Source organism: Ornithorhynchus anatinus, chromosome 10 (genome assembly GCF_004115215.2).
Source record: "Ornithorhynchus anatinus isolate Pmale09 chromosome 10, mOrnAna1.pri.v4, whole genome shotgun sequence".
NCBI lineage: Eukaryota > Metazoa > Chordata > Mammalia > Monotremata > Ornithorhynchidae > Ornithorhynchus > Ornithorhynchus anatinus.
Genome location: NC_041737.1, coordinates 39,112,693 through 39,130,318, shown reverse-complemented (window position 1 = coordinate 39,130,318; position 17,626 = coordinate 39,112,693). Strand labels below are relative to the sequence as shown.

Sequence of the window (17,626 nt, the reverse complement as noted above, 5' to 3'; positions counted from 1 at the left end):
CAGTTCACTGCTCTTCAAGGAATAGCTGATCAGTGAATACTGAGAATTATGACGATGGTGGCAAAAGGCAATACTGGGAAGTAAAATCCTACTGATAGAATGGAGGGCTTGGGATCCAGTTTGGGATTAAGACAGTTTTTTCCATATCATTCTGAATGGGTTATGCTCTCCTGGGTATATGAACATAACTGACCAAAGACCCTCCACTCAGATTCTTATTTCTGGATGAACTAACATCATCCAGCTCTGATCAACACAGAGGGTTAAGGGAACATTTCTTGTTCTGCCATCATTCCACCAGCCTGTTTCACTTGAGCCACATACCCCTCATCCTGGTGGCCGTCCTGAGCACAAGGACCCTTGACAGACCTCAACTCCACCCACAGTGACTTTTCCAGGGAAGTGGGAAAGAATTCTGACTTTACTTACTGCTCCTCGTGAGGGAGAATGTTAGGCATGTTTAAAAGAAGTGTAGGTAGGTAGAATTGTGCTTATCTGCAAGTTTGGTTTGGCAGAGGGATGGATGACAAATTCCATCTCCTCACTGAGCATGGAGCAGTCACCAAGTGGACAGAGTTGAGTTGACCCAACTTTAAAATAGAGATAAGCAGAATCTGTCACCTACCTCCCACTGGCAATAAAAATAATAAGAAAGGTCACAAATCGTTTGACCCTGTGTACACTAAGCCCGCTAAGCTATGGCGTTCAGATGCTACGGACCACCCGCCCACAAGGACATGTCTGCTAATTCTGTTGTATTGTACTTTCCCAAGCTCTTAGTACAGTGCTCTGCACATAGTAAGTGCTCAATAAATACAACTGATTGATTAAAAGAAACAGCCCCTTGCCAGCTCACTGCCTGCCCTAAGGCTATCACAAGTTGCCCCGGACTGATTTATGTCCATCGTGGCAGCACCAAGCCATTCTACGCAGCTTTGCCAAGGGTCAATAAACATGAGCAGCTCCAACGGAAGGGAGGGAACTCCAAGCGGTGTGAGCGACAGCTTCTGCTGGGGCACACCGAATAAACAAGCCAGGAAGGGGCAGAGAGAGCAGAGGGCATCCAATACAGTACTCTGCCAACAGCAGACCTCCCCCATAAATAATACTATTAATGCTGATGCTTAGGAAATCTGGGCTCCCACAATTAGATGGAGATGGACTGAGAATCAGAGTCCTCTGAATAGAAATGGATCTCTTATTGGGTGGGCTGGGTGGGGAGGGCATTCAAACAGTTGGAGTCAGAGTCCACTGGGCCTTCCAGCAGCTGAGCTATGAACAGCTGAGAAGCAAGGGCTCCAGCTGTTCATGCATTTTCACTCTTTTAAAAAGAATAGCTGTGTTTCCTCTGCTCCTAGGGCTGCAGAATCCCTGTCGAGGAGGCTTAACCACAACACCTTCACATCCTTCTACTGATGCAAGGCTATGAACCACCTTTGTGACTCAAAAGGGTCGGGAGAGTCCAACTAGATTCCTTTTTTCATTCAATCGTATTTATTGAGCACTTACTGCGTGCAGAGCACTGTACTGAGCAGTTGGAAAGTACAATTCAGCAACAAGAGGCAATCCCTGGCTAGATTTAGGAAGCTGAGATCCTGAACAACCAGAGAAGCACCGTAGCCTACTGGATTGGGCACAGGCTTGGGAGTCAGAGGACCTGTGTTCTAATCCTGGCTCCACCACTCATCTGTGTGACCCTGGACAAGTCACCTCACTTCTCTGCGCCTCAGTTACCATGTAGGACAGGGACTGCATATCTTGCTTCTACCCCAGCATTTAGTACAGTCCCTGGCACATATTAAGTGCTTAACAAATACCATAAAACCAAAACAAAGACAAAAAAGAGGATGTCATCCCAGAGAGAGCTGCATTTCAGGTCACTCTCTGCGTGGAGGCAGGTCCCAAGGGCTGAGGTAGCCAACGAGATATCGGGTAAAGAGACAAGGGGGGAGAGTTAAGGTGAGGCAGACAGGGGAAGAAAGGGGCAACAGTAACGGGTTAAAAAGAGTTATCTGTGGAGTTCAACAGGCAAAAATCTAAAACACATAGGATAAACAGCATTTCAGCTCTGCCTAAAACAAGAAGAGCAAGATGCAGAGAAACCCCGGGGCTTTGGAGTAATTTCTGTGGCCGATCAACTCAACAGTATTTATTGAGCACTTACTGTGTGCAGAGTCTTGAGTTCAACACTTGGGAGACTGCCGTAAAGTAGGTAAGCACAATCCCTACCTTCAACTTAGAGTGTGGTCAAATGCTTGTTCATTCAAGCTGAATACTATTAGGTGATGAAGAGGAGTGAAAGCCCCAGAAACTTGAGTGATTTCAGATGCCGAAAACGCACCAACTGAGACCAAGCCTGTAAAGCCATTAGAGGACCGGCATCTGCTATGAATCCCTCAGAAAGGCTTTCAGATGGCCAACCTAGTGAAGCACTTCCCCAGGAACAGGAGGCAGACATTTCTTCGCAGCTTGAGTGCGTGAGAATAGTTTTACACGAGCTCTGATCAGTCTTTGGAATCGTTCATTCCCTTATTTCATCTGGGTTTTAGGAGTGATAGAACACTCGGCTTAATTGAAGAAAGGCATCTATTAAAGTAAAACCTCATGTCACATGCAAGCACATAAGAAAATATTCAGACTGCTCTGGGCGGGCTAATCCTAACTGACAAAATGTCTCTGCTGGTGACGTGGAGAAAATCAATTAGTCTCTTTCCTTAAAATTTGCCCCAAAGAAAAATGCAGATAATCCTTAAAATACTTCTACAATGTGGGTTTTAATGACCTCCTGCCCCTACAGACTATGCTGATGCAAGGAACAATTCCATCATGTCGAAGTCAGAATCTAGTAAGTTAAAAAAAAGTTACATTCGATGTACGCGAACGACAGCGATATTTAAAAGAAAGTTTCAAATGAGTAGATTAAGTCAGTTGAAATACAAAGGGGGATGGAAGTGAATTTAACTTGGGACAGATGTGTGCAGTAATTCAAGCCACCTTCTTGGTTCAGGCAATTACAAATTAAAAAAATATATAGCCATCCCTCATTTTAATGAACTCCACAATGTCAAACTTTCCATTTTTAAGAAGGGTTTTAAATGTGTTTCTTAAACTGGGAAAGTTTCAGTCTAATACAATTTCAAGAGAATAAAAAACATAAGATTCCCCCCAAGCTTGGAACAGTTTTCTTCAGACCAAATCTAATCTTTGCAGCGTGAAGGTATGAAAAGATAAAAAAAAAAAAGAGCTCATTGACTCAACCAAACAATCGTATTTATTTAGCATTTATTAGGTGCAGAGCACCGTACTAAGCACTTGGGGGTGTACAATACAACGTAATTAGTAGACACCTTCCCTGCCCATAACGAGCTTACCATCTCAAGTCATGTTCACGGGTGTAATGAAAAAATTCCCACATGGTTGCCCTGAATACAGAAAAAATGGAAAATTATCTCTGAATATCCTTGATTGGAATCAATCGGACCTCAAATATCTCTCTAGCTAGATTCTGAAAAGCAGCGTGGCTTAGTGGAAAGAAAACCAGGTTGGAAGTCAGAGGACCTGGGTTCTGATCCCGGCTCCATCACTTGCCTGCTGAGTGACCCTGGGGAAGTCACTTCTCTGTACCTCCATTTCCTCCTCTGTAAATTGGAGAATAAACACCTACTCACCCTCTCCCTCAGACTGAGCATAGTGTGGGTCAGAGACTGTGACTGACCTAATTATCATCTTGTATCTAACCCAGGGGTTAGTAGAGTGCTTGGCACATAGTCAGTGCTTAGGAAATACCGCAGTTATTATTATCATTAGAGGACAGGCATCAGGTTTACAAATTCTATTATACTACTCCAAGGTAAGCACTCAAATAGATTAATCAGTTGAAATATCACAAGTTGCAAATTAGAGTTTTGGGTTTTTGGTTGGTTTTTTTTTAATAAAAGAACATGTGCTCACTGAGAAAAGCAGTCGGCAAAATCAAGTACAGGTGCTCCTGGGATCTCCCCAGGTAACCTACAGTTCTTAAAGCTCCAAGTTGCTCAGAATCTGGCTGCACAAGTCCTCTGCTCATTGGCTCTCATCTTTTCCCCAGGCATCCCATCAAGCTCAATTATCTGATGGAAAGGACACCCTGAACAGAGACAATAACTGTGCTGCTCTTCACATTTTCTACCCAGGCTGCACTTCCTCTGCCTCTCACCAGTGAGGGTTATTTTTAAAACTTTGATATGGGAGTTTTTTGAATGCAGGCAACACTATGGCCTTTCAGAGGCTTGCTTACAGAGCAGATTCCTTTTTCCCTGTTGAATAGTTTATCTTTCACAGTTGATTTACTTGACCCCAGTTTCCAAATGACAGAAGTGTGAGTTTTTACAGCCCTATGGTAGACCTGGTGTTTAACTCTCCAAGGTTGCAGGATTCTAAAACTAACTTGGTGAAAAAGGGTGGGGGTGGTAGGGTGAGAGGGAATCAGTGAGGAGAAGAAGGGGAGGTGCTAGCGTTTGGAGAAATTCAGCTTTAAAGTTGCAGTAAGGCCCGATTTCATGATAAATCCACCTTTATTCAGCTGTCCCCTTGGATCTCAATCCTGCATCCTCTCCACATTCTCCCAAGTCATCTGTAACAGGAGGGGGCAGATTATGGGGTTAAATGAGTGTTGCAAAAAGTTTTCCAGGTGGATTTTCCTCGGAGGGGTGGGAATCGGAGGGGGTCCTGCCTATTTCGTTGGTGCATAGTTTCGAGAATGATGAGGGGGGCGGGTACCAATTCTGCCTTCCTTTTCATGGCTTCAGTTGGAGAATTCCTATCCCTTGCCTCCTGCATGTGTCGGGTAAACTTCTGCCGTGCTCTTTTTCCATGTGGGTTTGGTCTCTTTTGCTATTTAGTCACGCTGGTGGGGAGGCCCAAATTTCACACTGCCGGGCTGGGAGCCGTGACTCATTCCCCAACCACTACTAATGCCCCGGAGCACAGAGAGGACCCCTCTCCCCACCCCACCAACTGGCCCGTGACGCCTCCACTCAGAATTTTCCGACTGCCGACACTTTCTTTGCTAAAGCTAAATGCAAAGAACCAAAATATTTTCTTTCCCTGGGAACCTGCTCTGTCAGTAGCTTTAGCCATGCGCCAACTTTCTTCTCCAAGTTACCTGGGGGTGGGGAGGGGAGGCAGGGGTGAGGAAGTCAACAGGCCATCCCCCACCAGGCAAGGACAATCCTTTAAGAGCCCCACTCACCTTCAGAACAACAGATTCAAATATCACTTATAAGTGCTCAAAATACAGCCGACTGATCGATGAAGGGCCAGAAGAAAGTCTGTGTCCTTTAAAAGCTAGAAATCAAATGCAAGACTGCAATACCCGGCCCTCACAGACTGGATCGGGCTAAAACCCGGTTTGATTTGAATCCGGTTTAACCCTCTCTGGCCATCGGCAGAGCCACCTCCTCCAATTCCCGAAAGGGTTGAGGATCCCATCCGCTCTCCCGGCCCCAGGAAGCAAGTCTTCTGCCAAAGATGGGCAGGGTCCACGATTTCCCAACTCAGACTCACCCGGCCAGACGCGTTCCCCGAGTCAGTCTGTCCAAGGTGTGCTCAAAGCCGGCAAAAATCAAACGGGGCTGACGGAGGAGAGCCAAGCTGGCCACTATCTACTTGACCTGGATTGAACTCCGGTTTACCAGTTAGAGTCTAAAAACGGGGAAAAGTCCTCTTCCCCTTGCGGCCGTGGGGTTGACGGAAGGTGCTATCCGCGTTCGGGGGTTCACATCAGTCCGAAGGGACCCAGGAGACTCAGCCACACCCTGAAAACCTGAGGGCTTCACTGGACCATATTGCTTTACTTGCAGGGAGACACGCTCTGGACGGAGAGCTTTCTCCTGAGAGTTGAGGCTTCTCTCCTACTGAGCCCCACTTCTCCCCTGTGGATTCTAAGTATTTTCAGTGTCCTCAAGGGGCCATTTCAGGATGGGGACGGATCTGTTTTTCCACTCCGACTGCTTGATGTGGGGGGGGGGGGGTGCATTTGGGCAACGAGGCATCGTCCGCCTGCTCCTCGGGACATTCTCTGGCAGGACGGGGTGTCCTACGGTGGGGGTATCCCTAGGGAGGACCCCACCCACGCACGTCCCAAAGGAAGAAGTCGGGGCTCGTGCCGGGGCGACGCCCCCACTTGACCCTGCCCCAGGGGGCTTCTGCAGCCGGGGGGGACCCCCTCCCCTTCCCCGCTTCTCCCCCTCCGGGACCGACCTTGACCACATCGTCGTTGAGGTGCTTGGGGTCCCGGTTGACCAGGTCGATCTCCTTGGTGTGCGCGTCATACAGCTGCTTCTCGGGCAGGTCGTCTGCCATGGTCTTGTTGTGCGGCTTGTAGATGTTGCCCTGGTCCCGGCTGGGCACGGAGTAGAGCAGCCCCTGGCGGGGGGGCAGGGGAGAGCGGCCGGGTCAGCCCGGGGGGCGGGGCGGGGCGGGGCAGGGGAGGGGCAGGCGGGACGGACCCAGGGGGTCCAGCTGGAGGGGCGAGGGCGCAGCCACGACCAGGCGGGTGGTTTTTAACCCGAGCCAGAGGGAGGAGGAGGAGGAGGAGGAGGGGGAAGGCTGCACCCTCCCCCTCTGTACCAGGCGCCCAGCGCCCGCCCCGCCCGAGTCCCACAGAGGGAGGGGGGCAAACCTGAGCCACGCTCCATCCCCCGTCCCCTCTCCCCCGATAGTCTCCCCTTTCCCATTCCGGACCCCAGCCCCGGCTCTCCTCCCCTCGCCAGCAGACTCCCCCCGGCCCCGCCCTTATTCCCACCACCTGCGGGACCCTCCGCCCTCCACCTGCGGACCCTCGGCCCCCACGGGCCCTACCCTCTTTCCTTCGCTGCTGCAACCCCCTGCCCCCAGCCGAGGCTGTGCCCACTCGGGGAAGGGGTAGAAAAGGGAAAAGTTGGGGCGGTGGGATGGATGGGGGGGGGGGGGGGGGAAAAGGGAGAGGGTCACCCGGAATGAAATTCGCCCCGTCCCACCCAGGTTCGCCCCACGGGTGTTTGGAGGGGGGAGGGGACCCCTCACTCGGGTGTGCCTGTGTGTGTAGGGTATTGGGAGTGCATGCTTAATACATGCGAGAAGGAGTAGGCATGTGCCGATGGGTGCAGGATTGGATGCAGGTGTGCGGAGGGTCCATAGATGTTTGCACACATGTGCAGAGGTGGACAGGAGGTGCTGGAAATATTGTGTGTGCCCAGCCCGTCCCGCTCTGCCGACAGCCCGGCTCCCCTCCCAACCCGGGACGCTCAGGACAGGACCGGCCACGGTCGGTCCGGGGGACGGTCCGGTCCGGTCCTGGGGGGGGGGGGGGGCTCACTCATAGCGCAGCGCTATGCTACCCTCGGTGCCCGGGCAGGGGGGCACCGGGCAGGGATAAGAGGAGGGAAAGGGGGGGACGGGAGGAGGGAAGAAAGGAAGGGAGCGAGCGAAGATGCCGTCCTACCTCCGCGTCTACGTACTTGCCCCCAGACATGCTGCCCCGCCGAGAGCCGCCCGCCGGCCGCGCTCCCCTTTAAGGGGCGGAGGGAGGAAGGGCCGGGCGGGGTCGGGGGGAGGGGACCCCCCCCCCCGCCCGGGGTGGGGGAGGAGCCGGGGGAGGACCCGGGGGGGTGGGAGGGATGGGGAAGGGGCGGGAAAGGGATGAGCTTGTCCGGGAGCGGGGAGGGGGCGGGAAGAAGGGAAGGGGCGGGAGGGCCGCATCATCCGCAAGGTCTCTTCCTCGGGACATGTAATAATCACAACAACATCGTCATTATTATTAATTCACGATAATTATATATCATAATAATATTATTCATAATAACATCCGAGCTGGGGTTGGGGGAGGGTCCCCGGGCCAGTCCTGCCGCCGCACCGAGCGCCCCAAACCGCAGCCTTGGTCCCTTCCCGAGAGGCGGAATGCCCTAGTGGATAAGAGCGAGGGGCTGGGAGTCAGAAGGTCACCGGTTCGAATCCTGCCTGCCTCCGCCGCTTGTCTGCTGCGTGACCTGAGGCAAGTCATTCGGCTTCTCTGGGCCTCAGATACCGCATCTGTAAAATGGGAACTGAGACGGTGAGCCCCATGTGAGGCGGGGACTGTGACCATCCCGATTTGCTTCTATCCACCCCAGCGCTTAGGGCAGTGCGTGGCACGTAATAAGGGCTTAACGAGTACCATTATTATTATTGCATCTCCCGAGGAAGGGCCCGCGCGGATGCCCGTGGGGGACTTAGCCCTTCAAGGAGGGGTCTTTTGCTCAAGTTAGTCGATGCCGGGGCTGCTGCCGAGCTGGGGCTCATCCACCGGTCCCGACTCTCCTAGCCTAGCGGGAAGAGGGGAAGGATCTTTCACCCGTGGACACTGCGTGCAGCGAGTGCTGGACTTCTCAAGGGAGAAGATAAAATAGGAGGGGGTGGGGGTGGGGACGGGACCCCACTAGATTGTGAGCTCGCTCTGGGCAGGAATGTGTCTCTTGTTATATCGCACTCTCCCGAGCGCTTAGTACAATGCTTTGCACACATTAAGCTCACGGTAAATGCAATTGAATGAATGAATAGACGAATGAACCGGGTATGGAGTAGTGGCTGGACCACGGGCCTAGGAGTCAGAAGGTCATGGGTTCTCATCCCAGCTCTGCCACTTGTCCGCGCTTGTCACCTTAGGCAAGTCACTTCACTTCTCTAGGCCTCAGTTACCTCATCTTTAAAACGGGGTCTGAGACTGGGAGTCCACCAGAGACAAGGACTGCGTCCAACTCGCTTTGCTTGCGTCCACCCCAGCGCTTAGTACAGTGCCTAGCGCATGGTAAGTGCTTAACAAACGTCATCGTCATCATCACACACCCATGTGGCTCGAAACACGGCCTCACATCCCTGGAGTCCCAGCCTCTGGGGAAAGGCTGAGGCCATTTACCCTGGGTGTAATCCAGGTGCGGAGATGAGCATTCTCAGTTATTAAACAGTCACGAAGAGCCTGGAATGCACCTTCCCCCGTCCTCCAACGAAGGAACCCGACTTTCCGGGCGGGCCCATTAGTTAGGCACATCAGTTAGCGCGGATTAGTTCGGCCGGGCCCGGATTTTTATAGGTCAATTCGGTCAATTCGGAAAAGACGATCCCACCCACTCTAGCCGCTCTCTCTCCCAGTACATGCTCGCTACACCTGAGGGCAACACTGACGATCACTCTCCACGCCTTCAAAGCCTTAATAAAACCACATCTACTCCAACAGGCCTTCCCCTACTAAGCCCTCATTTCCTTTTCTCCCACTCCCATCTAAATTTTCGCCCTTACACTTTGATTTGCACCCTTTATTCACCTTTCTTTCAGCCTCAAAGCACTGAAGTGCCTATCTCCTGGATGTACACACACTTGGATCTACGACCTTTGGCCATTTGGCATTTGCCCCACCCACAACGCCACAGCACTTACACCCCTATCTTTAAATTAAATATTATAAATGATTTATTTATAGGGATGCCTGGCTCCCCCGCTAGACTGTAAGATCATAGCGGATAGGGAACATGTCTGTTAACTCCACTGTACCGTACTCTTCCAAGAACTTAGTACAGTGCTCCGCAAATAGTAAACACCCAATAAATGCCACTGATCGATACTCATAATTGGTGCGTGTATTAATAGTAATGTCTGCCTCCCTTCTAGACTGTAAACTCGTGGTGGCCAGGGAATATGTCTACCAAACAAGTTATAATGTATTCTCCCTGGCCAAATGGCACCCAGCAATCACTCAGTAAATACAAATGATGGATTGATTGAGTGATACTCTCTGGCCACTTAAAAGATGGAGCATAAAGGATGTTCTGTTTAGGCCCCACAGCATTCTGGGATTTGTAGTATGGGAGCTCAAAAATCCTGGAGGAGATTCTCCCAGGGGAGAGAATTCCCTTCTCGCTTCCCCTCCCTCGCACGGAAAATCCTAACGATAGTGATGCGCGTGCCGTCAATGCCGAATGAATTCTAATGAGAGGAAAAACTGTGAGTGAGTGACTAGCTTGTCTGAACAAGAACATAAATGGGGCAGCGATTGCAGGAATCCCGCCCTCGTGCAGTGAGAATCAAAAATTCTGAACCTGACTGCTTTGAGAGATCATCACGGCGACCTCAAGCTCGAAAGGGAGTTTGGAGAGGAATAGTCCGATACCTGAGGCTGGAAGAATTTTCCTTTCCCAGATATCCACTCTTATGACTCTTGAGGTGGAGATGCCAGATCAGAGCTTCATCCCTAGGAAAGGCTCCGAGAAGGGCTGACAATTGCCAAGTAGGTAGGCTCTGCTGGTGGTGGAAGAAGGCACAAAAGATTCAGTAAACTGAATGTGCGTTAAAATTTACCGTTGCCTTCTCAAGAGTAACAAATCCCCGGAAAGTAATTTTGGCAGTAGTTCCTGGAACCAGCTAAAGGCTCAGTGATCTTTTTCATTACGAAAGCCCGAACCATCAAAATCATAATCGCAGTGCTAATAACGATGCTATTTCTCAAGTGCTTATTATGTGCAAGGCACTGCGCTAAGCCCTGGGATAGCTACACCATCGGTCTCAGTCCTCCCACACGGGGTTCACGGGACATGAGAGAGGGAGAGCAGGTATTTTGTACCCATTTTACAGATGAAGAAATTGAGGCACAGAGAAGTTAATTGACTCACCCAAGGTCACGCACCTTGCAAATGGTAGAGCCGAGGCTAGAACCTAGGTCTCGTGGCTCCCATTCCCAATGCACCCAGCACATTGCACCCCACCATTAAAGGTTATTACTATTTCTACTTCAGTAACTCCCCAGCCAAATCTCCTTCCTCGATTAGTGTTCGCTATGGTGAGCAACCAGAATGAATTTAAGGGATAGGCTATTGAGGGTAGAATAATGGACTCTCAAGGCTATGGGTATCAGGTAGCTCTCACTTCGTTTTTTAAAAGTACCGGGGCTTAATGGATAGAGTGTGGACCTGGGAGTCAGAAGGACCTGGGTTCTAATCTCGGCTCTGCCACATGTCCGCCGGGTGATCTTGGGCAACTCACTTAACTTCTCATGGGCCTCCGTTAACTCATCTGTAAAATGTGGATTAAAAGTGTGAGCCCCATGTGGGAAGGGGACTATGTCCAATCGGATTTACTTGAATCTACTCCAGAGCTTAGAACAGTGCTTGGCACATAGTAAGTGCTCAACAAGGACCATGACAGTAATTATTATTATTGACCTTTTCCTTAGGTCATAGAGCCAGTTCCATTCACTTCATTCCAAGTTCAAGTTCCCAGAGTGCCCCATTTTATCCTCACTGTTTTTTAACGGTTATGCGTTGCGCTAACTATGTGCCAGGCACTGTACTAACTACTGCGGTAGATACAAACTCATCAGATTGGACACGATCCGTGCCCTACATAGGGCTCAAAGTCTTAATTGCCATTTTACAGATGAGGAAACTGAGGAACAGAGAAGCTAAGTGACTTGTCCAAGGTCACACAAGTGGCAGAGGCAGAATTAGAACTCGGATGCTTCTGACACGGAGGTCCATGCTCTACCCACTAGTTTCTCAATCAATTGATCAATCATATTTATTGAGTACTTACTGTGTGCAGAGCATTGTACTAAGCACTTAGGCTTGTACCATAAGGTTAGTAGGCAGGATCCCTGCTTTCATGTGCGTTAGATCTACTGGGGAAGACAAAATTACAGATTACAAAAATAATTACAGATCGGAGGAAGAAAAGAATGGAAAGATAGATATGTGGATGAGGAAGTGCTTAAAATCGTAGAGTCTTTTAGGGGTTATTTTCAGATGGGCTCAGATGGGTTGTAGGTAGATAAGCATGGAGGTGGTGCTACAGTGAGCAATCAGTCAATCAATCAGTGGCATTTATTGAGCGTTACTGTGTGCAGAGCACTGTTCTAAGTGACCGGGAGAGTGCAATTTAAGAGAGTTGGTAGACTCGCTCCTTGTCCTCAATGAGCTTAATGAAATGTACATCGCCTCGATTCTATTTAGTTGCCATTGTTTTTACGAGATGTTCTTCCCCTTGACTCTATTTATTGCCATTGTTCTTGTCTCTCAGTCTCCCCCGATTAGACCGTAAGCCCGTCAAACGGCAGGGACTGTCTCTATCTGTTGCCGACTTGTTCATTCCAAGCGCTTAGTACAGTGCTCTGCACATAGTAAGCGCTCAATAAATACTATTGAATGAATGAGCTTAGAGTCTACTATCCTTTCATTCATTCAATCTATTTATTGAGCGCTTACTGTGTGCAGAACACTGTACTAAGCGCTTACTACTTAATAACACTACTACTGCTACTACTAGTGTACTACTACTACTACTATTATTGAAGAGGGAAAGATTCTGAGGTCCCCAGACAACATCTATCTATCCAGCATCCTGTGGCTTAATTTGGAAGGTGTTTGGCTTAACTCATACTTTGGGCCTTGAGATTACTCAGCCAACCAATCATTCTAAATTATTTGTTGAGCACCTATTGTGTGCAGAGCACTGTACTAAGAATTTAGGAAAGATCTGGACTTGACAATCTAGAGGGCGGTGACAAATATTAAAATTCATTTAAAGTATGGAGAAGCAATAGAATATAAAGATATGAGTGTAAGTGGTATGGAGGTGGGAGTACCAAATTGCTTAGTTGGTGACATTTGGAGTGGGGATAGGGCACAGAAATGAAAGATTAATCAGGGAAGTCTTTTTGGAGGAGATTTGGACAGGGCTCACTTGGATGTACCCCATCAAAGCTTTAGCGACACGGTGGATGCACACATTATAAGCCGCTGAAGTATCTCTCACCTAACATATTACATCGATCTCTCACCTAGCAATGTTAAACCACGCTCTGAGGGAAGACAACTCAGTTATGAGTGCAGTGGGACTGAGTTCCCAGATTAGAAATAATGAAACTGATAATGTTATTTTGGAAAGAGAAAGAGCGAGAGAGAGAGGAGGCCCAATTAATGAAGTAATGGACACTAGACGCCTTTATTCAAGGTAGACTTGACCTTGGTGTTTTTCTCCAATAATTACAGATATTTTGGGGAAGAGGGCTTCAGCAAGAGTGACCTTTTACTATAAACAGCTCATCTTCCTTTGGGTCAAAGCTGAGCCATTATATATTTGGGTGGGAGGCTTTCTTTCCCTTTGGGCCTTTCGATAAACGATAAACCCATACTGGGGCCTGTTTTAAGCAAGGTGAACTAGTTACCTCACAAGCCCTGTTGATTATTCCTGCAATTGAAATGCCACGCTTCTGAAATGCCAACAGTGGAACCGGTTTCAGCCAGTTGTTCACTGGCAGGTCAGGCAGATTTCGATTTCATGTAATAGTGGGCTTCCTAGACAAAGGTGTCTTATCACCGGTTCTGGTTGGGGTGGGGATTCGCTTGGTAACTCTTGGCAAGAAGTAGACAGTAGGGCTCCCAGGCAATCAATCCATCGGTGGTATTGACTGAACATTTACTCTATACAGAGTGCTGTACTATGCACCCCGGAGAGTATAGCTCAGTAGAGCTGCTAGACAAGATCCCTGCCCTTAAGGACCTTACAATCTAGCTTTAAATCTCGCCGAAATGGTTATTCATCAGATCTCCTTAAAGGCTAGGTCCAGTATTCTGCACCCAGTAAATTCAATAAAAACGAAGGGATTGATTGACTGATGGGTCGATTAAGGCAAGAACCCTCCCTTCACAGGTGATGCTTTGGAAAGGTATTGGCTTCTGCCCCGACCTTACGGGTGGCTGAGGATGAGGCTTAAGTGATGTCAGAGGGAGAAGAGGATTCTTCAACCTGGCCCAGGAGCCTAACTGCCTGACTGCAGGAGAATGGGGCCTGAATTATAACTTGGGAAAGCTACTGACTCCATCATCATCATCATCATCATCATCATCCACCTCCTTTCTCCTCCTCCCCATCATCTTCCTCATCATTATTTGGAGCAGCATTAGTAGCGAAAACAGCTTTAGAACTTTTATAGCACATACTTTCCTGAATGCCTAACCCTATACTGTCGCTCAATCAATCAGTCACATTACTGAGTGCTTATTGTGCACTGTACTAAGAGCACTGTACTAAGTGTTTGGGAGAATACAGTACAACAGAGTTAGAAGACACGTTCCCTGCCCACCAGGAGCTTACAGGCCAGAGGGAGAGACAGTCATTAAAATAAATTATGGGCATGTACATAAGTGCTGTGGGACTGAGGTTGGGGTGAATATCAAATGCTGAAGGACAAGGATCCAAGTATATAGACGATGCAGAAGGGAGAGAGACTAAAGGGAAATGCGGGCTCAGACTGGAAAGGCATCCTGGAAGAGATTTTTTTTTTATGTGCAGAGGATTGTTCTTGGTGCCCACTACGCTTACTATGACAGAACGCTTACTATGTTCAGGTGTCAGGGAGTAAGTCAAAGACACAATCCTTGCCCTCAGGGAGTTAAATTCCTTGTGGGCAGGGAATGTGTCCACCAACTCTGTTATACCGTACTTTCCCAAGCGCTTAGTACAGTGCTCTGGGCACAGTGAGCACTCAGGAAATACCAATGATTGATGGATTGATTTATTTACAATCTAATGGCACACCTAATTGAGGAAGAGACTGGGGAAGATGAGAATGATTCGTGCTCTTGGAGATCCCAGCAACCGCCAAGCAAGGAATGAATCAAGATTATTATTATTCCACTGAGCCCTTATCCCAAAGACTGGAAAATTGTAAAGGGAGGAAAATTTCAATCCATTCATGAGAAACAATAGAGCGGAGTCAGAGTGGGGGGGAAAACACACACATATCGGCTGTAAAGCCAGACGCCAGCTACCGTATAGCACAGCACACGGGGAAACCCTGCTATTAAGCACTGGCAGGCTTGGCCACAAATGGTAGACAACACCCAGCGGAGGGAACCCCACATGCAAAATTAGCCAAAAGGCTTGCTGGGAACTGGCAGCTCTTCCCTTCTTCAAAACTCAGAGGCTTTCTTGGAACAGGAGCTGGAGAATTTCGAAGAGGCAAGCAGCCAGAGCATCGGTCTTGCCTGGGAGGATGGTCTAGCCCTATCTGCTGGTCTCCCATTGGCCACTTGTGGGGAAAGAGGAGGTTCCTGGCAGCAGGAAACCCCACGTCATCGGCTGACTTCGGAAAGAACCAGATGGGTGTTTCATAGGCCAGCTCCAGAAAATGGCCCAGGCAGATGTTTGAGGTTGAAACCTCGCCTGCTGTGCTGGAGAAGCAGCGTGGCTCGGTGGAAAGAGCACGGGCTTTGGAGTCAGAGGTCATGGGTTCGAATCCCAGCTCGGCCACTTGTCAGCTGTGTGACTGTGGGCAAGTCACTCAACTTCTCTGCGCCTCAGTTACCTCATCTGTAAAATGGGGATTAAGACTGTGAGCCCCACGTGGGACCACCTGATTCCCCCGTGTCTACCCCAGCGCTTAGAACAGTGCTCTGCACATAGTAAGCGCTTAACAAATACCAACATTATTATTATTATGAAAGCCTTTGCATTGCATGATTATTTAGTGACTTTTCCCTACTGAGTCTATCATTTTAGATAATGAGGTGTGCCACCCAGGGAAGTGACAGCTCCAGAGACCCATTCAACACCACAGAAGCATAAAACCACGGGCCCGCGAGGGACCCCTCCTCCTGCTCCCGAAAATCACTCTGTCCAAAGTCCTGGGAGATTTCTCTCCATCCTATTGCTGTAGATGATCATCAGCACTGATGACCCATTCATACGTCCAACATAGAGCATGACCATGTTCACCCCCTTAATGAGGGCGAAGAAACTCCTCACTGATTTTAGCCTAAATCCCTCCTGCTTCAATTTAATTCCGCTTGCTTTTGCCTTCCCCTCAGTGGAAATGAAAAGAGGGCCAGGTTAAAATACTCGTGAGTTGCCTAAGCAACCCATACCTGTTTTCCTCAATCTTCTCTTCCCCACGTTGACTCACAATTACCTTGGCCTTCAAAGACTCTGCTTTCTTTCCTGTTCTCCTCTTGCCCAGACTTGCAATGTTCTGCTTATGCTCTGGGCCCCAAGCCACCCTTATCTACTCATCTTAGTCAGGCCTTATCTGGGCCAGGGAGAGGAAAGTTTGCAAAGTTTTCTCCAGCCTGGTACCCTGCTGCCTTCTGCTCACTTGTTTGACACCTCCCCTGTGGTGGGGACTCGAGTTCGGCGGTGACGGTTAGATAGGAGTCTTCGAATGACAAGGCAGGGATAATTTATGCAACAATACAGAATTGTCTGAGACATCACTCTCTGCAGATGCACTGGTTCCAGCTAAACCTTCATTCGCTGACCGAATATTCCCATGGTCAGAGAAGCAGCGTGGCTCAGTAGAAAGAGCACGGGCTTGGGAGGCAGAGGTCGTGGGTTCTAATCCCGACCCCACCACTTGTCAGTTGTGTGACTTTCGGCAAGTCACTTAACTTCTCTGTGCCTCAGTGACCTCGTCTGGAAAACGGGGATTAAAACTGTGAGCCCCACGTGTGACAACCTGTTTACCTTGTATCTACCCAGTGCTTAGAACAGTGCTTGACACATAGTAAGCGCTTAACAAATACCCAATTATTATTATTATTATCAGTGAGGAGAACCTCACCCTGAAGCCCAGGAAAAGATGCACATGTTGGAGAATCATTGCTTTTTGTGGGAGGCAGGAGGCTGAGAGGTGACTTCTGCTGACTGGAGAGACCCTCTCTCTTTCACTCTGGAGGTGAGTTTTTCTTGCCTTTTCTGTTGGGCTGGAGGGTGAACAGGGTGGCTGCAGAAGAAGCCGCCTCTTCTTCCTGCCTCAAATGCTTTCTCGGGTGGAGCTGGGGTCAGGCCAGGCTCTTAGTTGTAATAATAATAATAATAATACTATAATGTAAAATTATAGTATTATTATTGTTATTATACTTTTAAGCACTATGAGTCAAGAAGTGTTCTAAGCACTGGAATAGATTCAAGTTAATCAGGTTAGATTCAGTCCCTGTCCCACATGAGGCTCTCAATCTAAGTAGGAGGGAGGACAGGTATTTAATCGCCATTTTACAGATTAGGAAACTGAGGCCCAGAGAAGCCAAGTGAGTTGCCCAAGGTCACACAGCAGATAATTGGCAGAGCCAGACTTAGAACCCAGGTCCTCTGATTCCCAGGCCCACACTCTTTCCACTAGGTGACACAGCTAAAATACGTGTTGGGCTTGAAGTTCTTGCCTACTATTGTGGTTTAAGGAGGATGAAGGTGAAGAGAAAGAAGAGAATGAAAAGAAAAGAACTCAAAATCAAATGTGAACCCGACTATTCCGGCATCAGGAAGTCTCTTGTACTTTAGTGATTAAAGAACACCGTACTTAGCCTAAATGGGACACAACGATCTCCCATAAGTTATGTGTGGGTCTATTTAGGGCTCTGCCCACCTGATGGAGGCAGCTCCTCCCAGGCCCCCTCCCAGATTCCACTTTCTCGTCCTCCTCCTCCCCTGTACTGCTTGGACCACCCCCGGTCATAGAAACCCACCAGCCATCTCTAGCAATCGTGTACTTACTCATCCTCATCCACATCCTTAGCATTTATGTTCCGATGTTTTATTCAACTGTGCATTTATTTATTTATTTATTTATTTATTTATTTATGTATTTATG

At 48.8% G+C, this 17,626-nt stretch overlaps 1 protein-coding gene across 2 annotated transcripts in view; it reads right to left on the bottom strand.

The window, feature by feature from the left end:
- Nucleotides 1–7,638, bottom strand: part of CAV1 (caveolin 1) — a 38,239-nt gene extending 30,601 nt beyond the window's left edge. The window contains 2 exon segments of one of the 2 annotated variants that reach the window (NM_001242731.1): nucleotides 6,241–6,405; nucleotides 7,463–7,638. In NM_001242731.1, coding sequence (NP_001229660.1) covers nucleotides 6,241–6,405; nucleotides 7,463–7,492 — 195 coding nt within the window. In that variant the 5' untranslated portion in view covers nucleotides 7,493–7,638. 2 annotated transcript variants of the gene reach the window in all.
- Between the last annotated feature and the right edge of the window lie 9,988 nt (nucleotides 7,639–17,626).